This window comes from Rutidosis leptorrhynchoides, chromosome 4 (assembly GCF_046630445.1).
Source record: "Rutidosis leptorrhynchoides isolate AG116_Rl617_1_P2 chromosome 4, CSIRO_AGI_Rlap_v1, whole genome shotgun sequence".
Classification (NCBI taxonomy): domain Eukaryota; kingdom Viridiplantae; phylum Streptophyta; class Magnoliopsida; order Asterales; family Asteraceae; genus Rutidosis; species Rutidosis leptorrhynchoides.
Window position 1 is genome coordinate 469,905,303 of NC_092336.1, and position 23,449 is coordinate 469,928,751.

Here is a 23,449-nt window from a genome sequence, read left to right on the forward strand (position 1 = left end):
GAAAATCCAATATTTTGTGATAGGGACCCTGTAATCGAAAAGCAACCAACACAACTCGAGGATCGATAAATAAATTTGAACCGCTTCGCCGAAGTCGTCATCATCATTGTCACATAACTTGGAAAACCATGGAACCGTCTTTTCTATTCCTTTAGATTTTGAACCTTGCCTTCGTCATCAACAAATATGTCCTTTTGTTTCCAATTAAATTTATACCATGACCAAACTCAATCGAACCTGTCATCAAGCCAACTAGTAACAAATTAACAGAATACGCATGGTTAGCATTAATGTTCTTTGTTACTATAATTTAGTTGCAATTTAGACTGTCTTTGTGCAGTGTTCATTGAGATTAAATCAAGTACTGCGGTACCTTCTAAAAAAATGAACGCCGCTGCCGGGGATCGAACCCGGGTCACCCGCGTGACAGGCGGGAATACTTACCACTATACTACAACGACTTGGATGTTTTCTTGTTATAAAAGTAGATAAATATCGCCAGTTTAGTAGTATACCTTCAAATCTACAAATTAGTCATTTAAAGTGTGAAAAACTTAATTTTTTACTTTCGTTGCAAGTAAATCCAAGTATTCCAAACTTAATTTGTCTAATCACTTCAAATTCTTACCAATATGATAAATCATCTCACTTAACCAAACATTGAATTTTTATTTATCTGGCTGTAGAATCAAACAGTCAACTCGAAGGATATACTACACCATTTAGCAGATGAGAAACATTAGAACATGTTATCTTATTTCTTATTAAATTAAAAAAAATAATAATAATAAAATACAGTAACTCCACACTTGTAGCTGACTTTTATCACTATATTTAGCCTGATGAAATGGTGCTAAGAACCTTATTTTAAACCATTAATTTAATTAACTATCTTAGACCTTTAATTAATTTAATCCATTAAAGAGCATGTCTAAGGAAGGAACGTCAAAAGAACTCCAAAGAAAAGATTCATCTCCTTCCTTGTTACTCGAAGATGAAAACGATTCCATACTCATTAAGCTATGTTCACTCTCGAACTACTTGATCATCCCCTGAATCATTTTTTGGACCAAGATTTGATAATTGTCCAGCCTTTCAATCTTCCTTCATCTTTAAACATTCAGATATCCCATTGAATGCATAAAGAGAAGCCGAAACATTCCTTTCATTTCATTCTCTTAATCGCTTCAATAAACATAAACGGATCATCGTTATAGTTTTCCTTCGTTATCTCTTCCGCAATATCGAATGGAGAATATTCCATAGACGATATCGCGTTGTCAACAAATAATAAATCATTCATACCCAAATCTATCTCTTTGTTTCCTTCAACATTAGGCGCTTCTACGTCGTCTAAAATAGTATTTCTTTGACAAAATTCAGAAGTTGCACTACAATCACTAATATAACTGTTTCCATCTGGAATGTCAAAGATTTGATGAAATTCGGAACCTTGAATACGACTCTTGAAACAATTGATTGTTATTGAAAGAATGTGGTATTGACATTGACGAATTATAAGCACCATTTTTGAAATTATCTCCGTTTCTTTCTTTAAGTCTTTGAAGAAGAAGACTGATGTTTTTCAAAGCAAGAGCAAGAGATTTGTTAGATGGATTACACAGCCAAAAATCGGTTCGCGTGTTGGATCCACGAAGCAAACAAGCGGCTTCATTGTAAGCTCTGGCAGCTTTTTCAGCAGTATCAAATGTACCTAGCCATACTCTTATTTGTTGTATGTTGTCTTTGATCTCAGCCACCCATCTTCCAGAAGGCCGTTGACGGACCCCAATAAACCGTTTTCGTGCACTTGTAGCTCCACTAACGTGGGCTCCACCGTTCATCCATTTATCCCAATCGATTTTGTTGTTACAGTTGTTTTCCCTAGATTCAATCTCAATATATTCTCTCTTTCCCTACTAATTAATAAGTTCGTTACTAGTATGTATACTGGAAAAATGATTTTTCCAGACGATAGATCCGGACTACTAGTCGTCCAAGAAAGTCTTCCCGGACGGCACATCGTCCGGGATGTGTCGTCTAGAAAGGTTCGTCCCGGAAAGTTTTTCGGGACGGCATTTTTTTTTCCAGACGGAGGGTGGGGCCACATTGACTTTCAACGCTAGCTTTCGTGGACGATATTTCCGGACGACTTATGGAGACGATATATCGTTCCGAAAGATTTTGAATTAAAATAATATTATATTTTTATTAATAATTATTAATTGATAACAGAAAAATAAAATAATCCTGGGCGACTCTTCCTGGACGACAAGTCGTCCGGAAAGACTTCTGCTGTTTTCGAACGTATTTGTTTCTGCTGTTTCCAGCCGTATTCGATACATCACATTTCAAATATCAAAACCTGCTACATAAATAAGATTATAGTTTCACAAAATACCACAATAACATTAAAAAAAAAAGTATCCAAACGCGACAATAATTATCCATACATTTTAAAATCAGCAAAAACTACCAAATCAACTAATATCGTTTACAAAACATAAACTTAACATAATTGTCTTCAAACAACCGGAAAAACACCCAACAAAAGCATATTTGTCTTCGAACACACCAAACAAATTACAAATTGCCAAATCCATCATCATACAAATCTTCATCATTGTTACGGCTCGGGCGCGGAGTATTGGAATTGGAAGTACCGGTAGTATACCCAAAATTTGGTTGAATATCGGGAGGGACTACAAGATTATTAAAACGAAAGATTTGTTCAATTTGACTTGCCGCGTAGTATGGTTCCATTGGTGGTTGTCTACTCCGACCGGTAGTAGATGAAGATGCGGAATTACTTGCCGACTTTGGTAACTTTGGCCCCACTCCGCGTTGCTGTCCGGTTCGAACACCTAAAACTTCTTCCATGATATCGGTCTCGTCTCTTCCCGGTTGTTCTTTTAGCAATTCCTTCATTCTTGTCTACAAGGTTAAACAAATATTAATATATACCTTAAACGTATATATATGTAAATCCCGAAATGTATATATATAAGTATATACGTATATACTTATATATACATTTCGAGACTTATATATATATATATATATATATATATATATATATATATATATATATATATATATATATATATATATATATATATACATTTGACTTATACTTATATTTATATTTATAAGTAGTAGACCAAAATGTATAAAAATTTATTACTTACGTAGTGCTGTTTTGGTTTGAAATCCTTAGTCCACCCGGTTCCGTCCTTAGGTTTGTGCAAGAGCTTGTAATTTTTGATACGACCGAAAGGTTCCGGGTGCCTTATCTTATTCTAGTTCTACAAACACACAAAAAATAACTTAAATGTATATAAATCAAATAACATATTTTCTAACATTTATCATTTATGTAAAACATTAAAAACAAGGAGGTTTAAGTAATTTACCAAATGTTTAACTATCGATTTGCTTCCATGCAAACTGTGGTATTGGACTTTAGACCGATTTTTTTTGCATTTTAGTCACAACGCTTTTGGTATTCTTCGTTAAGCATCGAGTCAACAAAAGGATTCCAGAGTTCGGCTTCAACGTCCGGTGGTGGGTGGGAACGAACAAAATCAATATCATTAGGATATTGGCTTCGGATGTTTTTGAAATAACCTTGTTGTTCACTTTTTCCGTTTTTCCATCTATTCCCCGCTATCTTGTTAACAGCAGCTCGGACTAGTTGTTCTTTATCCGATTCTAGCCAAGGTTCAATTTTAAAGAAATTCTACGAAAAAAATAATAGATATATTAGAAGATTGTATATAAGAAACGCATATATATATATATATATATATATATATATATATATATATATATATATATATATATATATATATATATATATATATATATATATATATAGTATATGTATATGTATATGTATATGTATATGTATATGTATATGTATATGTATAAGTACTAATTAATTAAACTTACGTGGATATCAATCCAAACTAATTCTTTTGAAGACCTTGGCACATCCGCCCAACACTCGTATTGTTTCGGGAAATTCGGGGACCTAACAACACTAGATATCAAATTAACAAACATTGAACTATTGGGGCCTATCGGATTAACGGTATTCCACGTAAAATCAAAGTCAATATCGAGTCGTCCTTGAGCATCGTACATTTTTTGTAAACCTATGTTTTTTGATTTTCCCCGTTTACCCCGTGTATTAGGTTGGGGTTCGTTATCTTGGCCACCGGCCCCCACACCGATCATTAGGAAAATGAGAGCAAAGAAATTCATCTGCATAAATACAAATAAAGTGAATAGAACAATGATATATACATATACATTTATACATATATATATATATACATATATATAATGTGTATATATAGATGTGTATATATATATATATATATATATATATATATATATATATATATATATATTCGTTAAAAGAAACTATAGTTTAATGTATATATTTATGCATATATGTATATATGTATATATATATATATATATATATATATATATATATATATATATATATATATGATGTTAAAGCTAAGGGGTATAAAATACTATTAAATTTTATAACGAAATACTATTAAATATGATACAATTTTTACACAAGATATTTATTTATTTATAGAATGGATATACTTAAACCTTGCTACAACACTTATAGGCAGTGTACCTAATCGTACAGTAGTGTAGTTTTTAGTAAGTCTGGTTCGTTTCACAGGGAATCTTTTAATCAAAGCTTAACGCTATATTAGTTTTAAATTATAAAAATACAAATATATAAATAAGTAATATTATTATTATAAAAGGGGGTTTTTACCGTTTAATGACCGGTTTGTCGATTTTAAAACTTTAGTCGCAGTTAAAACCTAATGTAAAATATTAAAAAAAATACAAGACTTAATTTAAAGCGTAAAGTAAATAATGATAATGAAATTGCGATAAATAAAATTGCGATAATTAAAAAGTACGATAATTAAAAGTGCAATTAAATACAATAACAATAAATAAAAGTGCGATAATTAGAAGTGCAATTAAATATAAAATAAAGGAAATTAAATATGAAATAAAAGAATTATGCTTATTTAAACTTCCGTAATCATGATGTTTGACGTGTTGATTTTAGTTTTATGCCCATGGGTTAATTGTCCTTTGTCCTGGATTATTTAATATGTCCGTCTAGTTTTTGTCCATAACAGTCCATCAGTCATAAATATAAAGTGCGAGTGTCCTCGTCAAATTATCCTTATACCCGAAGTTAAATATTCCAACTAATTGGGGACTTAAATTGTAACAAGGTTTTATTACTTTGTTTAATAATTACACCAGGATATCGACTGCGTGTAACCCAAGGTTTTAATACTTTGTTACCAATTATGCCAAGTGTCCTTGTACATAATTTCACCCCTGTTTTAATAATTCTAGTGATTATTAATCCATTCCCGTGTCTGGTTAAATGAACGATTATTCGTACATATAAATATCCCGCCCATCGTGTCCGATTGAGTATATATGGTTATTTATAGGGACGTCCAATTGTAAATCTTTATATTAAAATTAACAAACTATCATTTAGTTAAACAAATATAAAGCCCATTAATAGCCCATAGTCTAATTTCCACAAGTGTCGTTCTTTTGTCCAAACCCCAATTATGGTACAAAGCCCAATTACCCAATTTTAGTAATTAGCCCAACATCATGATTACTTCGCTTTAAATAAGCATAATAATAACTTAGCTACGAGACATTAAATTAAAAAGGTTGAACATAACTTACAATGATTAAAAATAGCGTAGCGTTACACGGACAGAATTTCGACTTACACCCTTACAACATTCGCTAACATACCCTTATTATTAGGATTAAAATTAAAATTAAAATTAAAATATAAATATAAATATTTACGTATAGATATAGAGAGGATGGATATATATTGATATTAAAAACGATCGAACTGCGTTGGCTTTTATAGGGATTTTAGTCCAGGGAAGCTCCGCAACTCGCGGTCCATTTCTTCTTCAAACTCCGCAAGTCGCGGAGTTTGTTTTTACAGCTCACCAAACCTTGGCTCCTAGCTTGTCGACGGATTATATAAATAAATATAATATATAAATAATTTTAGTAATTATTTAAATATTATATTATATTTATGTGCATAGTTGACTTGTAATTTTTAGTCCGTTGCGTCGAGCGTTGAGAGTTGACTCTGATCCCGGTTCCGGATTTTCGAACGTCCTTGCGTACAATTTAATATCTTGTACTTTGCGTTTTGAATCTTGTACTCTTGTAATTTTGAGACGTTTCTTATCAATAATTGGAACCTCTTTGATTGTATTTTGTACTTTTGAGCTTTTTGGTCGTTTGCGTCTTCAATTCGTCGAATCTGTCTTTTGTCTTCACCTTTTATTATTTAAACGAATATCACTTGTAAATAGAACAATTGCAACTAAAAGCTTGTCTTTCTTGAGGAATAATGCTATGAAATATATGTTCGTTTTTAGCATTATCAAATATTCCCACACTTGAGTGTTGCTTGTCCTCAAGCAATATAGTCTTGAAATACTAGAATCACTTCTTTATTCTTCACACTTTGTACATCAGTGACTTCTATACGGCGGTATAAACAATGGTAGTAACGATATGGTTTACAGTCCCACATGACTATAAAAATTTAGATCCATTAAGGAAATTGGATCTTTATGAAAACACTTGATCTTTTGAAAATTAAATCTAGCTTTTACCCTAGATAAGTTTTCCGGAATAACCCTTCACCGGTGTTTGCAAATTCTTTTTGTGGGTTTGGTGGGTTTCAGATTTGAAAATTTTAGCTCAAAACTTTCAGTTTTGTGTCACCCACTTGCTAACCTTGTATTGGGAAAGCAACACGTCCAATATACTTGCTCCGTATATTACCTTTCGGTAAACTACCGTCCGGTTGTAAAGGAAAGCGTTGAACAAGCAACTGTTAAGGCAATGTCCCCTGACATGCTTTTAATTATGGTCTATAACGTGTCGGACGCAATTACTATCCTTTGTAGGAGCAATAGTAAATCTCACCCTTATAATTTTTCGGTCTGGCACAAGGTCCTGTCTTCGACCATGCTATGCAACCACCGTTCTTACGGTTGACACCCGATTTGGTTCAGGCGACCTAATGAATTCCAGGTGAATTCCTAGGATTTTACGTTCAATGGTAATGAACGTATTGAAAATGGGTTTTCAGAAAACAAATCGGTTTATAATTTTGATCAAAATATTTTCTCGTTCAAGCTCGAGTTTAGATATCATTGAATTCCATGAGTTTGAATTCTCAATCTTTAAGGTCAATCTCAAGGATTGAGTAATATCAGTCTTAAAAGCTGATTTTTAATCTTTAAGGAGATTATCCTTTCTGGGGATCTGATTTATTAGTCTTATCAAGCTAATTTGCACGGTGCCCCCCATTGTACGAGATAAATCCTTCTCATGGTTAGGATAAATCTGACCACTTGGCGACCCTGTTTTATGCTGAGGTTCGTGGATTTCCTGCTGATTTTAGAGATGACTTTTCTAGATTTTTCATCAACCTACAGCTGGTCTGGACGACAACTTTCTGACCTAAATCAAGAAGCGCATTTCTTTTTCGGAAGACTTTACTTCCTTTTAATGATGGAATTGATTCATCGTGTAGATCCATCTTTCTTACAGTAAATTGGGTAAAACAGTTAATTATCGTCCAAAACAAAAGTATTTTCAATTATTTGTACAAAAATATGTGATATATATTTTGAATAACTTGGTGAAAATTTCTCACACTTGGCTTTTATTTTTCTTTTTGTTCTCCTCTATTCCATTTTAAATGAATTCTAACATTTTGGTTTGTTTCTCAATTTATGTCCTTTCCAAGGTAACAATAATTTCGGTGTTAACACCTAGTTTTATCGTTCATAAATATGTATAAACATAATTTTGAGTTCATTTAATTGAAAATTTTGAAAAATTTTACTAGAATTGAGTAGTCAGTATATAAGACTAGGGTTGTTCTTTATTATCAGAGAGCACTAGATTCTAATACAACTACTGCTTTACTAGTATTTCTAATGGTAACCAAGTGTATAAAGTAAAAAATTTTAAAATTCTGAAAGAATTTAACCTCTTCCCACACTTAAGATCTTGCAATGCCCTCATTTGCAAGAAATCAGTAACAATTTAAATTATTGAGGGTGATTAGCGTATAAATGATTAAATTTTACCAAAGTTCCAAACATATTTGTGTTTGTTTGCTGAATGATAAATGGTGCACATCATTTGTTCATTCTGTCTTGTTGTTATTTCACATATATTTTGCATCTTGTCGTCAAAATTAGTTGCTTTTGCTGAACTTAATGCCAGTCTTTGAAAATGAGTTGTTTTACCCTGTTGTGTACATAAGATAAATTGCAAACATATATACATATTTTTGAAGTTTGGTATATTACCCCACATTCAAAAATTATTAAAATCTAATAATAAAAGTTAGAAAATTATAAAAACTATTACAATATTAACATAAGTATTAAATGTATCAACATTACAAATAATAAAATAAATAAAACTAAGTAGACTAGGGATGATACTGATACCAGTAGGGGTTCCATGCATAACCGTATGTGTTATAGAATGCTTCGGCTGGGTTATACGTAGGATACGGTGGTTGCATCTCTATAGACCAGGGAGGAAATACGGGCGATGGAGTAGGAATATAGTTTCTACCTACATGTTGGCAATGAGCTATGATTTGGTTTTGATGAACTTGCCAATCTTCAAATGCTCTATGTCTAGCATTTTCATACTCTTGTGAAGCTATAAACCTTTGCATTTCTGTCATTTCATTTCCCCCTCCCACATTACCTGGCTGTTGGTTTCTCTCAACCTGTGGATGTCTACCATTATATCGTACTGCGGCGTTATTTCGCCTCTTCAAAACTTTAGCACCATGGTATACATTTAAACCAATTGTATCGTGGGGTTCTGGTTCTTCGATTAATAATCCCCCCGACTTATATCCACATTGAGATACTCAGCAATTAGTGTAATAAATATACCACCTCCTATTATAATGTGAGGTCTCATCCCCCTAACCATAGCTGATAAATAATAACCCACACAATAAGGTATACTTACAGCGCTTTGTGGGTCTCGAATACACATGTGGTAAAACAAATCCTGTTCATTTACCTTTTCCTTATTCTTACCTCTTTGTGTAATCGAATTAGCTAAAAACCTATGAATTACTCTTAACTCAGCTCTATCTATATCCAAATAAGAGTAATTTCTCCCTTTAAATCGGTGATGGCTAGTCATTTGACTCCATACACCATGCGTATCAAAATTTTCATCAATTTTCCTACCGTTCAATATCAACCCTCTACAATCGGCAGATGCTAACTCCTCAGGCGTATATATACGTAAGGCCTGAGCCATGTCTAGTAAAGACATGTGGCGCATCGAACCTCCTAACATAAATCTAATAAAAGATCGATCGGTTAAACTAGCTACCTGATCATTTATTTCTATACTACACAATAATTCTTCACACCATACTTTATATACATGATAATGCTAAAAACGAACATATATTTCATAGCATTATTCCTCAAGAAAGACAAGCTTTTAGTTGCAATTGTTCTATTTACAAGAGATATTCGTTTAAATAATAAAAGGTGAAGACAAAAGACAGATTCGACGAATTGAAGACGCAAACGACCAAAAAGCTCAAAAGTACAAGATACAACTAAAAAGGTTCAAAATATTGATGAGGAACGTCTCAAAATGACAAGAGTACAAGTTACAAAACGCAAAGTACGCGACATAAAATAATACGCGAAGACGTCCGAAAATCCGGAACCGGGACCTGAGCCAAGAAGAAACGCCCGACGCAACGGACCAAAAATATCTAGTCTACTATGCACAAGAATATAATATAATATATATATAATTATATATAATTATATATTATATATATTATTATTATTATATTACGTCGGCAAGAAGAAAACAAAGTAGTTGGCTGAATCCAGGGTGGCCATGCGACTCGCATGGCCAGAAGCACAAATCCATGCGAGTCGCATGGTGTGAGATTGCTGGTCAGGTCCTATAAAAAGCCAGTTTTCTGCCGAGTTTTACACATCCTTTTTCTCTTCCTCTTCAACGTAAATATATTTATATTTATAATTTATATTTTAATTTTAATTATAATTCTAATAATAAGGGTATGTTAGCGAATGTTGTAAGGGTGTAAGTCGAAATTCTGTCCGTGTAACGCTACGCTATTTTTAATCATTGTAAGTTATGTTCAACCTTTTTATATTAATGTCTCGTAGCTAAGTTATTATTATGCTTGTTTAAAACGAAGTAATCATGATGTTGGGCTAATTACTAAAATTGGGTAATTGGGCTTTGTACCATAATTGGGGTTTGGATAAAAGAACGACACTTGTGGAAACTAGGCTATGGGCTATTAATGGGCTTTATATTTGTTTAACTAAATGAAAGTTTGTTAATGTTAATATAAAGATTTACAATTGGGCGTCCCTATAAATTACCATATACACTCGATCGGACACGATGGGCGGGGTATTTATTTGTACGAATAATCGTTCATTTAACCGGACACGGGAATGGATTAATAGCCACTAGAATAATTAAAACAGGGGTGAAATTACATTCAAGGGTAATTGGTGTAATTGTTAACAAAGTAGTAAAACCTTGGTTTACACGCAGTCGATAACCTGGTGTACTCATTAAACAAAGTATTAAAACCTTGTTACAATTCGAATCCCCAATTAGTTGGAATATTTATCTTCGGGTATAATAATAATTTGACAAGGACACTTGCAATTTATATTTATGACGACTGTTATGGACGAAAACCAGACGGACATATTGAATAATCCAGGACAAAGGACAATTAACCCATGGGCATAAAACTAAAATCAACACGTCAAACATCATGATTACGGAAGTTTAAATAAGCATAATTCTTTTATTTCATATTTAATTTCCTTTATTTTATATTTAATTGCACTTCTAATTATCGCACTTTTATTTATTGTTATTTTATTTTATCGCACTTTTAATTATCGTACTTTTATTTATCGCAATTTATTTTATCGCATTTTTATTCGTAATTTCATTATCGTTATTTACTTTACGCTTTAATTTAAAGTCTTGTATTTATTTTATATTTTACATTAGGTTTTAACTGCGACTAAAGTTTTAAAATCGACAAACCGGTCATTAAACGGTAAAAACCCCCCTTTATAATAATAATATCACTTATATATATATTTGTATTTTTATAAAAGTAAACTAATATAGCGTTGAGCTTTGTTTAAAGATTTCCCTGTGGAACGAACCGGACTTACTAAAAACTACACTACTGTACGATTAGGTACACTGCCTATAAGTGTTGTAGCAAGGTTTAAGTATATCCATTCTATAAATAAATAAATATCTTGTGTAAAATTGTATCGTATTTAATAGTTTTTCCTAGAAAAATATAAGCTATTTTATATACACCTCGTTCGACATCAAGTATTTTTGGCGCCGCTGCCGGGGATATTTTCGCCGAAGCGAAACAACATATTTTTAATTTTTAAGTTATAATTAGTTTTTGTAAAATTTATATTTTTGTTTAAAAATTAAAAAGATATAAAAAAAAAAAAAGCTTTTAAAATCGAAAAAAAAAAAAAAAAAAAAAAAGGTATTTTAAGTATATTTTTAAGTTTTTCTTTTATTTTTACAAAATTATAAAGTATTTTAAGTTTATTTTTAGTTTTTAAAATTAAGTTTTATTTTAATTATATATATATTTATATTTTAAATATAAAACAGAAAAAAGAAAATAAATATTAAATAAAACGTGACCTGTCAAATTGGACCTGTCCAGTTGAACCGGTCCAGTTCAGTCATGCGACTCGCATGACCCAACCTTTTAAATCATGCGACTCGCATGAGGGGTCTGACAGGGCCACAAACAACCCTAAAAACGCATTAATTACGGAGTATAATATATTATTATTAAATTAAACCCTAATTTGATTTATTATTATTAATTAAGTTTTTAGTTTAATTAATTTTAATTACTTTTAATTAGTTTTATTATATTTAAAACTTAATACTTTAATATATTTAATATAAAAATAATATTTTAATAAAAATTTTATTTTATTTTTTATCACTTTTTATTTCTTTTTATATTTTGTCCCTTTTTAATCGTTGTAGCGTAATATTTGTATTTTTAGCTCATAATTAATTTTAAAATTAGTTTTTGCTATAGTTATTTTTACTCCTAGATTTTTAGGCTTTGCCGTAGAATTCCTTAAGTGCTTTTTCTTTAGACTAAGATTTAGGTGCTTTAGAATTTTGCGACGCCTTTTTAAGTTTTAGTTTCTTTTTAAGTTATTTCCATTTGGGATTTAGTTTTTCCTGTAAGCTTTAATATTTTTAGACCTTTTACTATGTATCAATTATCATTTCAATTAGTAATATCAATTTGCGATTATAATTTTAAGTTAGTTGTAGTAATAAGGTTAAATTAGTTAAGTATTTTTAAGTTTTGATAAGTTTCTTTTATTTTTCCGTCACCTTTTATTTTTCAACCATTTTTTCTTTTTCGACATTTTTCGACGCTCAATCCTTGTCTTTCTTATTTCTCGCTATTCTAGTTTTTAGGACTTAGAATTTTATTCTACTTCTTATCTAAATTTCTTAAAATTACGAAAATTTATTTTAAGTGGTTAAATTAATAGACATCAAAATTTTCTGGTTCGTAGTAATAGTTGGATTTGTACGTGGACCGGGTTATTGGAGCCAAACAGTCCTCAATTATATTGAGACCAAACGAATCCTGCCCCTCTGCTGCATCTTTTGGCTATTCGAAACGTGGGCAAAATCAGAAAAGTCTATTGATTGGATAACTTATTATAATTTTTCTTTCCTTTTAAAAAACTAATAGGATATTCAGTGAATGCACCGAGCAAGACGTTCATCACCTTTTGTACGTTCACCACCTGTAACTCGATCAAGACATCGTTTAACAAATATAACCGCCGTTGATTTTTCTTTAGAATCGTCATCCAGTCGACCAAGTACTTCAGTTCAAAATACCGATAATCCATTTTTTGAACCCGACCTCACAATTGAGAATCCAGAAAATATTCAGGAACGGTTCATAGATCCTGAACCATTAAACTTTCCTCCGGAACCACCAATCATTCAAACAGAGATTGTTGAGGAACGAACTATTAAATCAGAATCATCTAGTGATACCGATTCAACAAATTCAATTATGGAGAATCTGGAACCTTTAAGTATGGAAGACCGAATGAGAGCTAAACGCACTGGCCAAGGTCACGCAATTACTCATCCAGACATTAATGCGCCAGATTATGAAATCAAAGGACAAATTCTACACATGGTGACTAATCAATGCCAATTTAGTGGTGCGCCGAAGGAAGATCCAAATGAACATCTACGTACCTTTAATAGGATCTGCACACTATTTAAAATACGAGAAGTGGAGGATGAACAGATATATCTCATGTTATTTCCCTGGACTTTAAAGGGAGAAGCCAAAGATTGGTTGGAATCGTTACCTGAAGGGGCGATCGATACATGGGATGTTTTAGTTGACAAATTTCTTAAACAATTCTTTCCTGCATCTAAAGCCGTAAGACTTCAAGCAGAAATTGTTACGTTCACACAAAAGCCAAATGAAACTCTATATGAGGCATGGACAAGATATGGAAAGTTGTTAAGAGGGTGTCCGCAACATGGTTTAGACACCTGTCAAATAGTACAAATATTCTACCAAGGATGCGACATCACTACAAGAAAAGACATAGATATAGCAGCTGGTGGTTCGATTATGAAGAAAACCGAAACTGATGCTTACAAAATTATTGATAACACTGCTTCCCACTCACATGAGTGGCACCAAGAAAAAGATATCATTAGATCATCTAAAGCAGCTAGAGCCGATTCTAGCCATGACTTAGATTCCATTTCGGCAAAGATAGATGCTTTCGAGAGACGAATGGAAAAGATGACTAAAGATATTCATGCTATACGAATTAGTTGTGAGCAGTGTGGAGGACCACATTTGACAAAAGATTGTCTAAGTATTGAATTAACAATGGAACAAAGAGAGAATATTTCATACATAAACCAAAGGCCTGGAAATAATTATCAGAATAATTATCAACCGCCAAGACCGATTTACAATCAAAACCAGAATTATAACCGAAATATTCCATACAACAACCAACAAGGTCCTAGCAATCAACAAGTATCCAATAATACTTACAATCAGCAAAGACCAAATTTTCAAAACAAACCACCACAACAAACCGATGATAAAAAGCCGAATTTAGAAGATATGATGACGAAGCTAGTTGAAACTCAAACGCAGTTTTTCACATCTCAAAAACAAACAAATGAACAAAATGCTCAAGCATTTAGAAATCAACAAGCTTCTATTCAAAATCTGGAACAAGAAGTAAGTAACCTAGCAAGGTTAATAGGTGAAAGAAAACTGGGAAGTCTACCAAGTGATACAAATGCTAACCCCCGGAATGAAACAGCTAAAGCTATTACCACAAGAAGTGGTACAACACTTAAACCACCTGAAATACCTGTAACTTCTGATGAAACTATTCCTACTTCACAAGAACCACAACCTGATCAAGATAAGGAAAAAGAACCGGTAGTTGAAAAGGTTAATGAAGATAACACAGTTAAGGATAAACCTTATGTTAAACCATACCAACCACCACTTCCTTATCCGAGTAAAATGAAGAAAGAGAAACTTGAAGCCGAGCAATCCAAATTCTTGGATATGTTTAAACAGATAAATGTAAATCTTCCTTTCATTGATGTGATTTCAGGAATGCCAAGGTATGCTAAATTCTTGAAAGATCTAATCACGAATAGAAAGAAAATGGAAGAACTCTCGGCTGTTACTATGAATGCTAATTGTTCAGCAGTGCTGTTGAATAAGATACCAGAAAAACTATCTGATCCAGGAAGTTTCACAATTCCATGTTTTCTGGGTAGCCTTAGTTCAATAGAAGCATTAGCAGATTTAGGTGCTAGTATAAATCTAATGCCGTATTCACTATACGCTAAACTAGACCTTGGAGAATTGAAACCAACCAGAATAAGCATACAACTAGCCGATAGATCAATAAAATATCCTAGAGGGATAATGGAGAACATGCTAGTTAAAGTTGGTACTTTAGTATTTCCAGTAGATTTTGTTGTTTTGGACATGGAAGAAGATTCTCAAGTTCCCCTCATATTAGGAAGACCATTCTTAAACACGGCTAAAGCAATGATAGACGTGTTCGGTAAGAAACTGACCCTAAGTATAGAGGATGAGAGTGTTACCTTTTCAGTTGATAGAGCAATGCAACAACCACAATCTGCAGATGATACATGTTATTATATTCAAACTATAGATGCACATGCAGAATTATTAGAAGAATTTCCAGAATTACAAGGAACAGGAGAATGTTCTTTAGGAGAAGGTAATGAACCAATTGATGAAGCTGAAATGTTAGCTACACTTATAGCTAATGGATATGAACCAACAACAGAAGAAATTCAAATGCTAAAAGAAGAAGACAGATATCGATATAAATCATCGATAGAAGAACCTCCGAAATTAGAGTTAAAGCCACTTCCAAACCATTTGGAATACGCTTATTTACATGGTGAATCTGAATTACCTGTAATAATATCGTCTTCTCTTACTGAAAATGAGAAATCACAGCTCATTTCTGTGTTGAAAGCTCATAAACCAGCCATTGCATGGAAGATTCATGATATTAAAGGAATAAGTCCTTCGTATTGCACACATAAAATCCTTATGGAAGAGGGTCATAAAACGTATGTGCAACGCCAACGAAGACTAAATCCTAATATGCAAGATGTAGTTAAGAAAGAGATTATTAAACTGCTAGATGCAGGTTTGATATATCCAATCTCTGATAGTCCATGGGTAAGCCCAGTTCAATGCGTGCCTAAGAAGGGTGGTATGACTGTCATCACAAATGAGAAAAATGAGCTTATTCCTACTAGGACTGTAACAGGATGGCGTGTATGTATTGATTATAGAAAATTAAATGACGCCACCAGAAAAGATCACTTTCCCTTACCTTTCATAGATCAAATGTTGGAAAGATTAGCCGGAAATAGTTACTATTGTTTCCTAGATGGATTTTCCGGATATTTTCAAATTCCAATAGCACCCGAAGATCAAGAGAAAACCACATTCACGTGCCCTTATGGTACTTTTGCTTACAAACGCATGCCATTTGGACTTTGTAACGCCCCTGCAACCTTTCAAAGGTGTATGATGGCGATTTTTCACGACATGATAGAAGAATGCATGGAAGTATTCATGGATGACTTTTCAGTCTTCGGTGATACATTTAAATCATGTCTAGTTAATCTGGAACGAATGCTAATTAGATGCGAAAAATCAAATCTAGTACTTAATTGGGAGAAATGCCATTTCATGGTTAAAGAAGGCATCGTTCTTGGACATAAAATTTCAAAAGAAGGAATTGAAGTGGATAGAGCTAAAGTAGATGTAATTGCTAAACTTCCACATCCCACCAATGTTAGAGGAGTTAGGAGTTTTCTAGGGCATGCCGGTTTTTACCGACGTTTCATAAAAGATTTTTCTAAAATTGCCACTCCTATGAATAAACTCCTAGAAAAGGATGCGCCATTCATCTTTTCAGATGAATGTATCAAATCTTTTAATATTCTTAAAGAAAAACTCACTAATGCACCGATCATGATAACACCAAATTGGAATCTACCATTTGAACTAATGTGCGATGCAAGTGATTTTGCAATGGGAGCCGTTTTAGGACAAAGGATTGAAAAACGATTTCAACCTATATATTATGCTAGTAAGACATTACAAGGAGCACAAACGAACTATACAACTACTGAAAAAGAACTCCTTGCTATTGTCTTTGCTTTTGACAAATTTCGATCATATCTCGTTCTAGCAAAAACGGTGGTCTATACCGACCATTCTGCTCTTAGATACCTATTTTCAAAACAAGATGCTAAACCAAGATTAATCCGTTGGATCTTACTCTTACAAGAGTTTGATATTGAAATCCGAGATAAAAGAGGAGCAGAAAATCTCGCCGCTGATCATCTTTCTCGTCTTGAAAATCCCGAATTAGAAGTTCTGAATGAATCAGCCATACAAGACAACTTTCCTGATGAATATCTATTGAAGATAGATTATAAAGAAATCCCATGGTTTGCAGACTATGCAAACTACTTAGTTTGTGGATTCCTTGAAAAAGGATTATCGTACCAAAGACGAAAGAAATTCTTCAGTGATATAAAACACTATTTCTGGGAAGATCCACATCTGTTTAAAAGTTGTCCCGATGGAATAATACGCCGATGTGTATTTGGAGATGAAGCTAGTAAAATTTTAAACCATTGTCACACAGGACCAACAGGAGGGCATTATGGGCCTCAACTAACAGCAAGAAAAGTTTATGAAGCTGGATTCTATTGGCCTACAATTTACAAAGACGCACACCTTCTTTGCAAATCCTGTGATGCATGTCAAAGGGCCGGAAAAATAAGTCAACGTGATGAAATGCCACAAAATGTCATCCAAGTATGTGAAGTATTTGACATTTGGGGTATTGACTTTATGGGTCCATTTCCAAAATCTCATAATAATCTATATATACTCGTAGCCATTGATTATGTATCTAAATGGGCGGAAGCACAAGCTCTCCCAACTAACGATGCACGAGTTGTAGTCAACTTTTTGAAACGTCTTTTTGCAAGGTTTGGAACACCGAAAGCTTTAATAAGTGATCGGGGTACTCATTTCTGTAATAATCAACTTGAGAAAGTTCTTAAAAGATATGGAGTAACTCATAAAATCTCCACCGCATATCATCCACAAACGAGTGGACAAGTTGAAAATACCAACCGAGCTTTAAAACGTATTCTAGAGAAAACCGTAGGATCAAATCCGAAGGAATGGTCCATTAAATTGGAGGATGCACTCTGGGCTTTTAGAACAGCCTACAAAACTCCAATTGGAACCACACCTTTTAGACTTGTTTATGGAAAAGCGTGTCATCTTCCAGTAGAAATTGAACACAAAGCATTTTGGGCTTTGAAGACATGTAATCTTGATTTACATGAAGCCGGACGTCTACGATTAAGTCAACTAAACGAATTAGAAGAATTAAGACATGAAGCATACGAAAATTCGTTAATCTATAAAGAAAGAACGAAGAAATGGCATGATAAAAGAATCAGAAGTTCAAAAGAATTCAAAGAAGGAGACAGAGTTCTTCTTTTCAATTCACGATTCAAGCTATTTCCTGGAAAATTGAAATCAAGATGGTCTGGACCATTCATAGTCAAAAGAGTTTTCCCATACGGAACGATAGAATTAATAAATTCAAATGGGATTGAATTTAAAGTTAATGGTCACAGAGTTAAACATTACATACATGGTCCGATGGAAGTCGACAACGAAGTTAATCACAATTTCGACACCACAGCTAACTAAGTGTGGGGAGAATCAAGTCTTTAAAGGATAATATATATTTCTGTTAGAGTTAGATTGTCTGTTTTCGTGTAGTTCTCGAAAATGGAACACGTATGGTCTTTCCCTAGCAGACCCTAAAGAACTAGTCTTCTCCCCCCATTCTGAATTTTTATTTTTTTAGGTTTTTACAAAATGAAGACTGCCTGTGAATTAAACCATGGTCTAATGCTACACGCTTTGATCACTAAACGTAATAATGACATACTCCCGAGTGAAATAGTATCAGTAATCAGAGAAAGAATGGACGGAGTTAGAAAAGGATCCAGATGCGAAGATAATAAGTTACAATTTGGTAAAGGAAAATCAAAATCCGCAGCGAAAAGAAGAGCACGACACCTAGAACGATGTCACAAATGCAGAAAATGGTCACATGGAGGTAAATGTTCAAATAATCAAACCTATTCAAATACCGAATTTGTTACTTTATGCAGAGACGGACCGTTCATATGTTTAGAAGAAAAGACAATGAATGCTCGAGGTTACGCCTATGCAGCCATGGAAGACCAATTAAACCGACTATCTTATGAATATAATAGATCATATAACTAAGAAATCTATTTCACAGGTATGTCTGTATAGTTTTTATTTTTATTTTTACTTTTAACCTTTTGATAATAAACGCTAATTTGTTCGCTAAAAAGTATTAAATTGGTATTAAATAAAATTAGGTTTGGCGACCGAAATTATTGATATCGTTCAAAAATTTATTACATCACTGCGAAATTTAACGTTTATTCTTAAGGTATAAATATCTTTAATCAATCAACCCAAAATATTTCAAAAATTCGTCATGAGTTAAATTAGGTCTTGGAACCGAAATTACTTTACCGAAAAGAGGGGCGCATATTTTTGATAATATTTGATTGATTAAAGTGGGATAAAAAGACAAAAAGATTTTTAATTTTATTTTTACCATGTTTTTAAAATTAATATTTAAATCTTAAATTAATATTGTAAACTTTGTAAAACAATATATTTAAAATTGTAAATATTTGAAAAATTAATATAAGTTTGGTATGAATTTATGAATTTTTAAATTAAGTCTGGTGTGAATTTTTAAAATATGAATTTTTAATTTTATGCATTTCAAATTTTAAGTTTGGTGTGATTTTTTTTATTTTTGAATTTTATAATTGTGTGAATTTAAAAACAAAAATTTACTTTATCTCATTAAGTTAAGAATATGATTTTTAAAATTCGTCGTAAGTTGAAGACTAGGTCTTTGAACCGAAATTGCTTTACCCGAGGGAGGGACGAGAACTTTTATTATCATTATTTTTAATCTTATTGATTTAAAGTATGCCAAAAACATTAAAAAACCCAAAAATCTTAGCTTTTAAAACAATCGGTACAAAAAGACAAATTTTAAAATTTTGTCGAGGGACGGACTAGGGCATCGTCCCGAAACGACCTCGTCTTAAAAAGAAACAAATTTTTAAAATTTTATTTAATTTATGTTTTAAAAGCTTAAGGTTTTAATAAAAAAAAAAAAAAAAAAAAAAAATACCTGGAATTACACCCCATGCGAGTCGCATGGGGGAAAGGCTTAAGCCATGCGACTCGCATGGCCATAAAAAACTGGACAGGATCAAAAGCTCAGCCGATTCTGCTTCTTTCTCACAATACACACACATATACACGAACCATCTCCAAACTCTCTCAATTTTTCACCAATTTTCACCAAATTTCTTGCAAAAATTTCACAATAATCATGCCTAGATTCAGTAGTCTCAACCCCTTCAGAAGAAAGGTAAAGATTTCACCCCTAATCTCTTTAAATTCGAATTTTTGTGTTCTTGAGCTAGAAAATTTATATTTTGATTTTGTTAAATTTAGGTGTAATTAGAGCTAAATTGTTGTTATATTATGCATGTATATCCTAGATAGAAGCTATTTAACATGAATTGAAGCTAAAAACTTCAAATTTTTAAGAATCTAGGGTTTGTGTTCTTGAGCAATTTGGGGCTTTTTGATATAAACAGGTTATGGCCGATTTTTGTCATGAATTGTTGCTAAATTAAGTAGTGTAACATGTTTAGGTAGTTAATTGATCCAAACTTTGAGCCTAAACATGTTTTTGAGAATTAAAGTGGACTTTTTAAGTCTAAAAATTCATGAACTTGGATAATTTGATATAAAGGCCATTTGAAACTTGTTTCATTGCTAGTAGTGATTATTTTGGCATGTTAATTGAGATAAATGCTTATGAACTTGATGTACATTTTTCGTATATGCTTATTTGACAAAGTGTAGACTTGACAAAAATATGAAAATGAGCATTAGTTTGATTTGAATGCCATGTAACAAGTGTTTAATTGCTATAATGATTATTGTTGACATGTTTAAGAGTTTAAATGTGATAAAACATTGTATACATTTTCGTATGTAAAAATGTAGAATTGTTATTGTTAAGAAAATGTGTATAAAATGTGTTATGAATTGAACATGTCATCATAATTGTTTCAAGTTATTATTTTGCTAACACTAATGCATATTTGGATGCACAAATTTTGTGTTTAATGTGTTTTGCAGAAAGCCGATACTGGAGGTTCAGGAGCATCATCGTCCAGGCAACCAGAGCCCGAACCGGAAATGTTTCATGAACAAGAATAACATATGCAACAAGAAGAAGAAGAACAGGAGGAGCAACATATTCCATATCACGATCAAGATCAATTATTTATTAATCAGTTTCGTCAATTCGCTCCACATCAAAGGATTCTGAGTTTAGACATTAATGAAGATCAGTTACACCCAAATCTGAGATTTGATCGATGTTGGATAGAGTATCCAGATTATCAAAAGAACATGCACATTCTCTACTTTAAGGTTGTTGAAATGCCAAGGGCAATTGACTGGGTACCTTTGGAAACAGTTGACCTTGCCGAACCGATTCGGGAATTATTGGTGCAAAGGTATGGTAATTCTCAGTTTAACGATTGGATGCGCCTATTTTCCATTCGTAGAACCATATATAGGGAATGGTGTATAGAATTACTTAGTACTATTAAGTTAAACAGTGATGTTAGGAGGATAGATGATAGAAGCTTTATTAGATTTCTTTTAGGTGGACGCATGTACAGAATGTCCATGATAGATTTAGCTAGGGCCTTACAGATTTACACCCCTGCTGAACTTTTGAGCCCCGACTGTAATAGCTTGATTGCCCAAGGAGAAAGGGTAGATAGGGAATTTGATATTAACGCTGTCTGGAGGCGTATGTCCCACTTTAATGAATTTCACGCCAGTGGAAATCATACATACTTAGATATAGACAGAGCTGAACTCCGGGTGATTCATAGATTCTTAGCAAACACAATTACACAAAGGGGTAGGAATAAGGAGAAATTGACCGTAAACGATTTGTTCTACCTCAAGTGTATTAGAGACCCGAGGAGTTTCGTTAACATTCCCTATTGTGTTGGTTATTATCTCGCTAATGTAGTTTCGGGGATGAAATCGGGGAGTATTATAGGTGGTGGTATTTTCATTACTCTCATAGGAGAGTATTTAGGTGTAGATAAGCACCAAGGGGGTCTAATGAACGAAATAGAGGACGGAGGTGAAACCATAAGTTCAAACCTTTATCACGGTGCAAGGGTATTATTGATGAGACGTGGTCGGGTATATCGATACGAGGGACCTCAGCGACAGGTAGAGAGAGGTTCGGATGACGAGATGGAGGAGGCGAACAACATTATAGGAGTTGTTCGGGAGACTGCTCTTGATTTAGGCGTTCGTATGGAGGATGAATACATGACGAACTATGATAGGCATATGCAGTACGAGGCATGGCAACGTCGGAATGACTACGAGCATTCCCGACAACGAGAGCATGGCCGATGGGATTATCATCAGCGCCAAATTATAAGCCAGTTGCAGCCTGGCGAGATGTATTATCCGACCCGACCCGCATACTATCCCGCACATCAGCCAGAGATGAGACCACCCTATGATTCATATGATTATGACGCAGCATACCAGTACACCTATAATCAGCCATGGAACCCGGACGCGAACATGAATTGGGATCCATATCCTAATTTTCCTCCTAACCCGCCTCCTGATCAGTAGAGATAAGTTGGTAATTTTTATTTTTATTTTAAACACTTAACATTTTATTACGTTTATGTAATATTTGATATTCTTATTATTATTGTGTACTAATATTTTTCTTATAGTTTGAAAGTGGGATGCCAAAGTTCCATTTCAAATTGCATGTATGATTATATTTGTATTGTATGTATTCTCTTTTATGCACAAAACAGGGTAAAACAACGCGTTTTCAAAGACTGGCATTAAGTTCAGCAAAAGCAAGTAATTTTGACGACAATGATGCAAAATGTATGTGAAATAACAACAAGACGGAATGAACAAATGACGTGCACCATTTATCATTCAGCAAACAAACGCCAATATATTTGGAAACTTTGGTAAAAATTTAATCATTTTCACACTAATCACCCTCAATAATTTAAATTGTTACTGATTTCTTGCAAATGAGGGCATTGCAAGATCTTAAGTGTGGGAAGGGGTTAAATTCTTTCGGATTTTAAAATTTTTATATTAAACACTTGGTTACTATTAAAAATACTAGTAAAGCAGTAGTTGTATTAGAATCTAGTGCTCTCTGATAAAAAAGAACAGCCCTAGTCTTATATACTGACTACCCAATTCTAGTAAAATTTTTCAAAATTTTTAATTAAATGAATTCAAATCATGTTTATACATATTTATGAACGATAAAACTAGGTTTTAACACCGAAATTATTGTTACCTCGGAAAGGACATAAATTGAGAAACAAACGAAAATGTTAAAATTCA

General features: G+C 33.0%; 1 protein-coding gene and 1 non-coding gene across 2 annotated transcripts; both read right to left on the minus strand.

The window, feature by feature from the left end:
• Positions 1-389: 389 nt before the first annotated feature.
• Positions 390-461, minus strand: TRNAD-GUC (transfer RNA aspartic acid (anticodon GUC)). The gene has a single exon. It is a non-coding gene; the product is annotated as a tRNA-Asp (tRNA).
• Positions 462-1,165: 704 nt separating this feature from the next.
• LOC139842281 (ethylene-responsive transcription factor ERN3-like) lies at positions 1,166-1,844 on the minus strand. Its single transcript, XM_071832440.1, has 2 exons — positions 1,526-1,844; positions 1,166-1,419 (listed from the first exon to the last, which is right to left on the minus strand). Exons 1-2 carry the CDS (start codon positions 1,842-1,844, stop codon positions 1,166-1,168), a joined length of 573 nt encoding a protein of 190 aa, XP_071688541.1.
• Between the last annotated feature and the right edge of the window lie 21,605 nt (positions 1,845-23,449).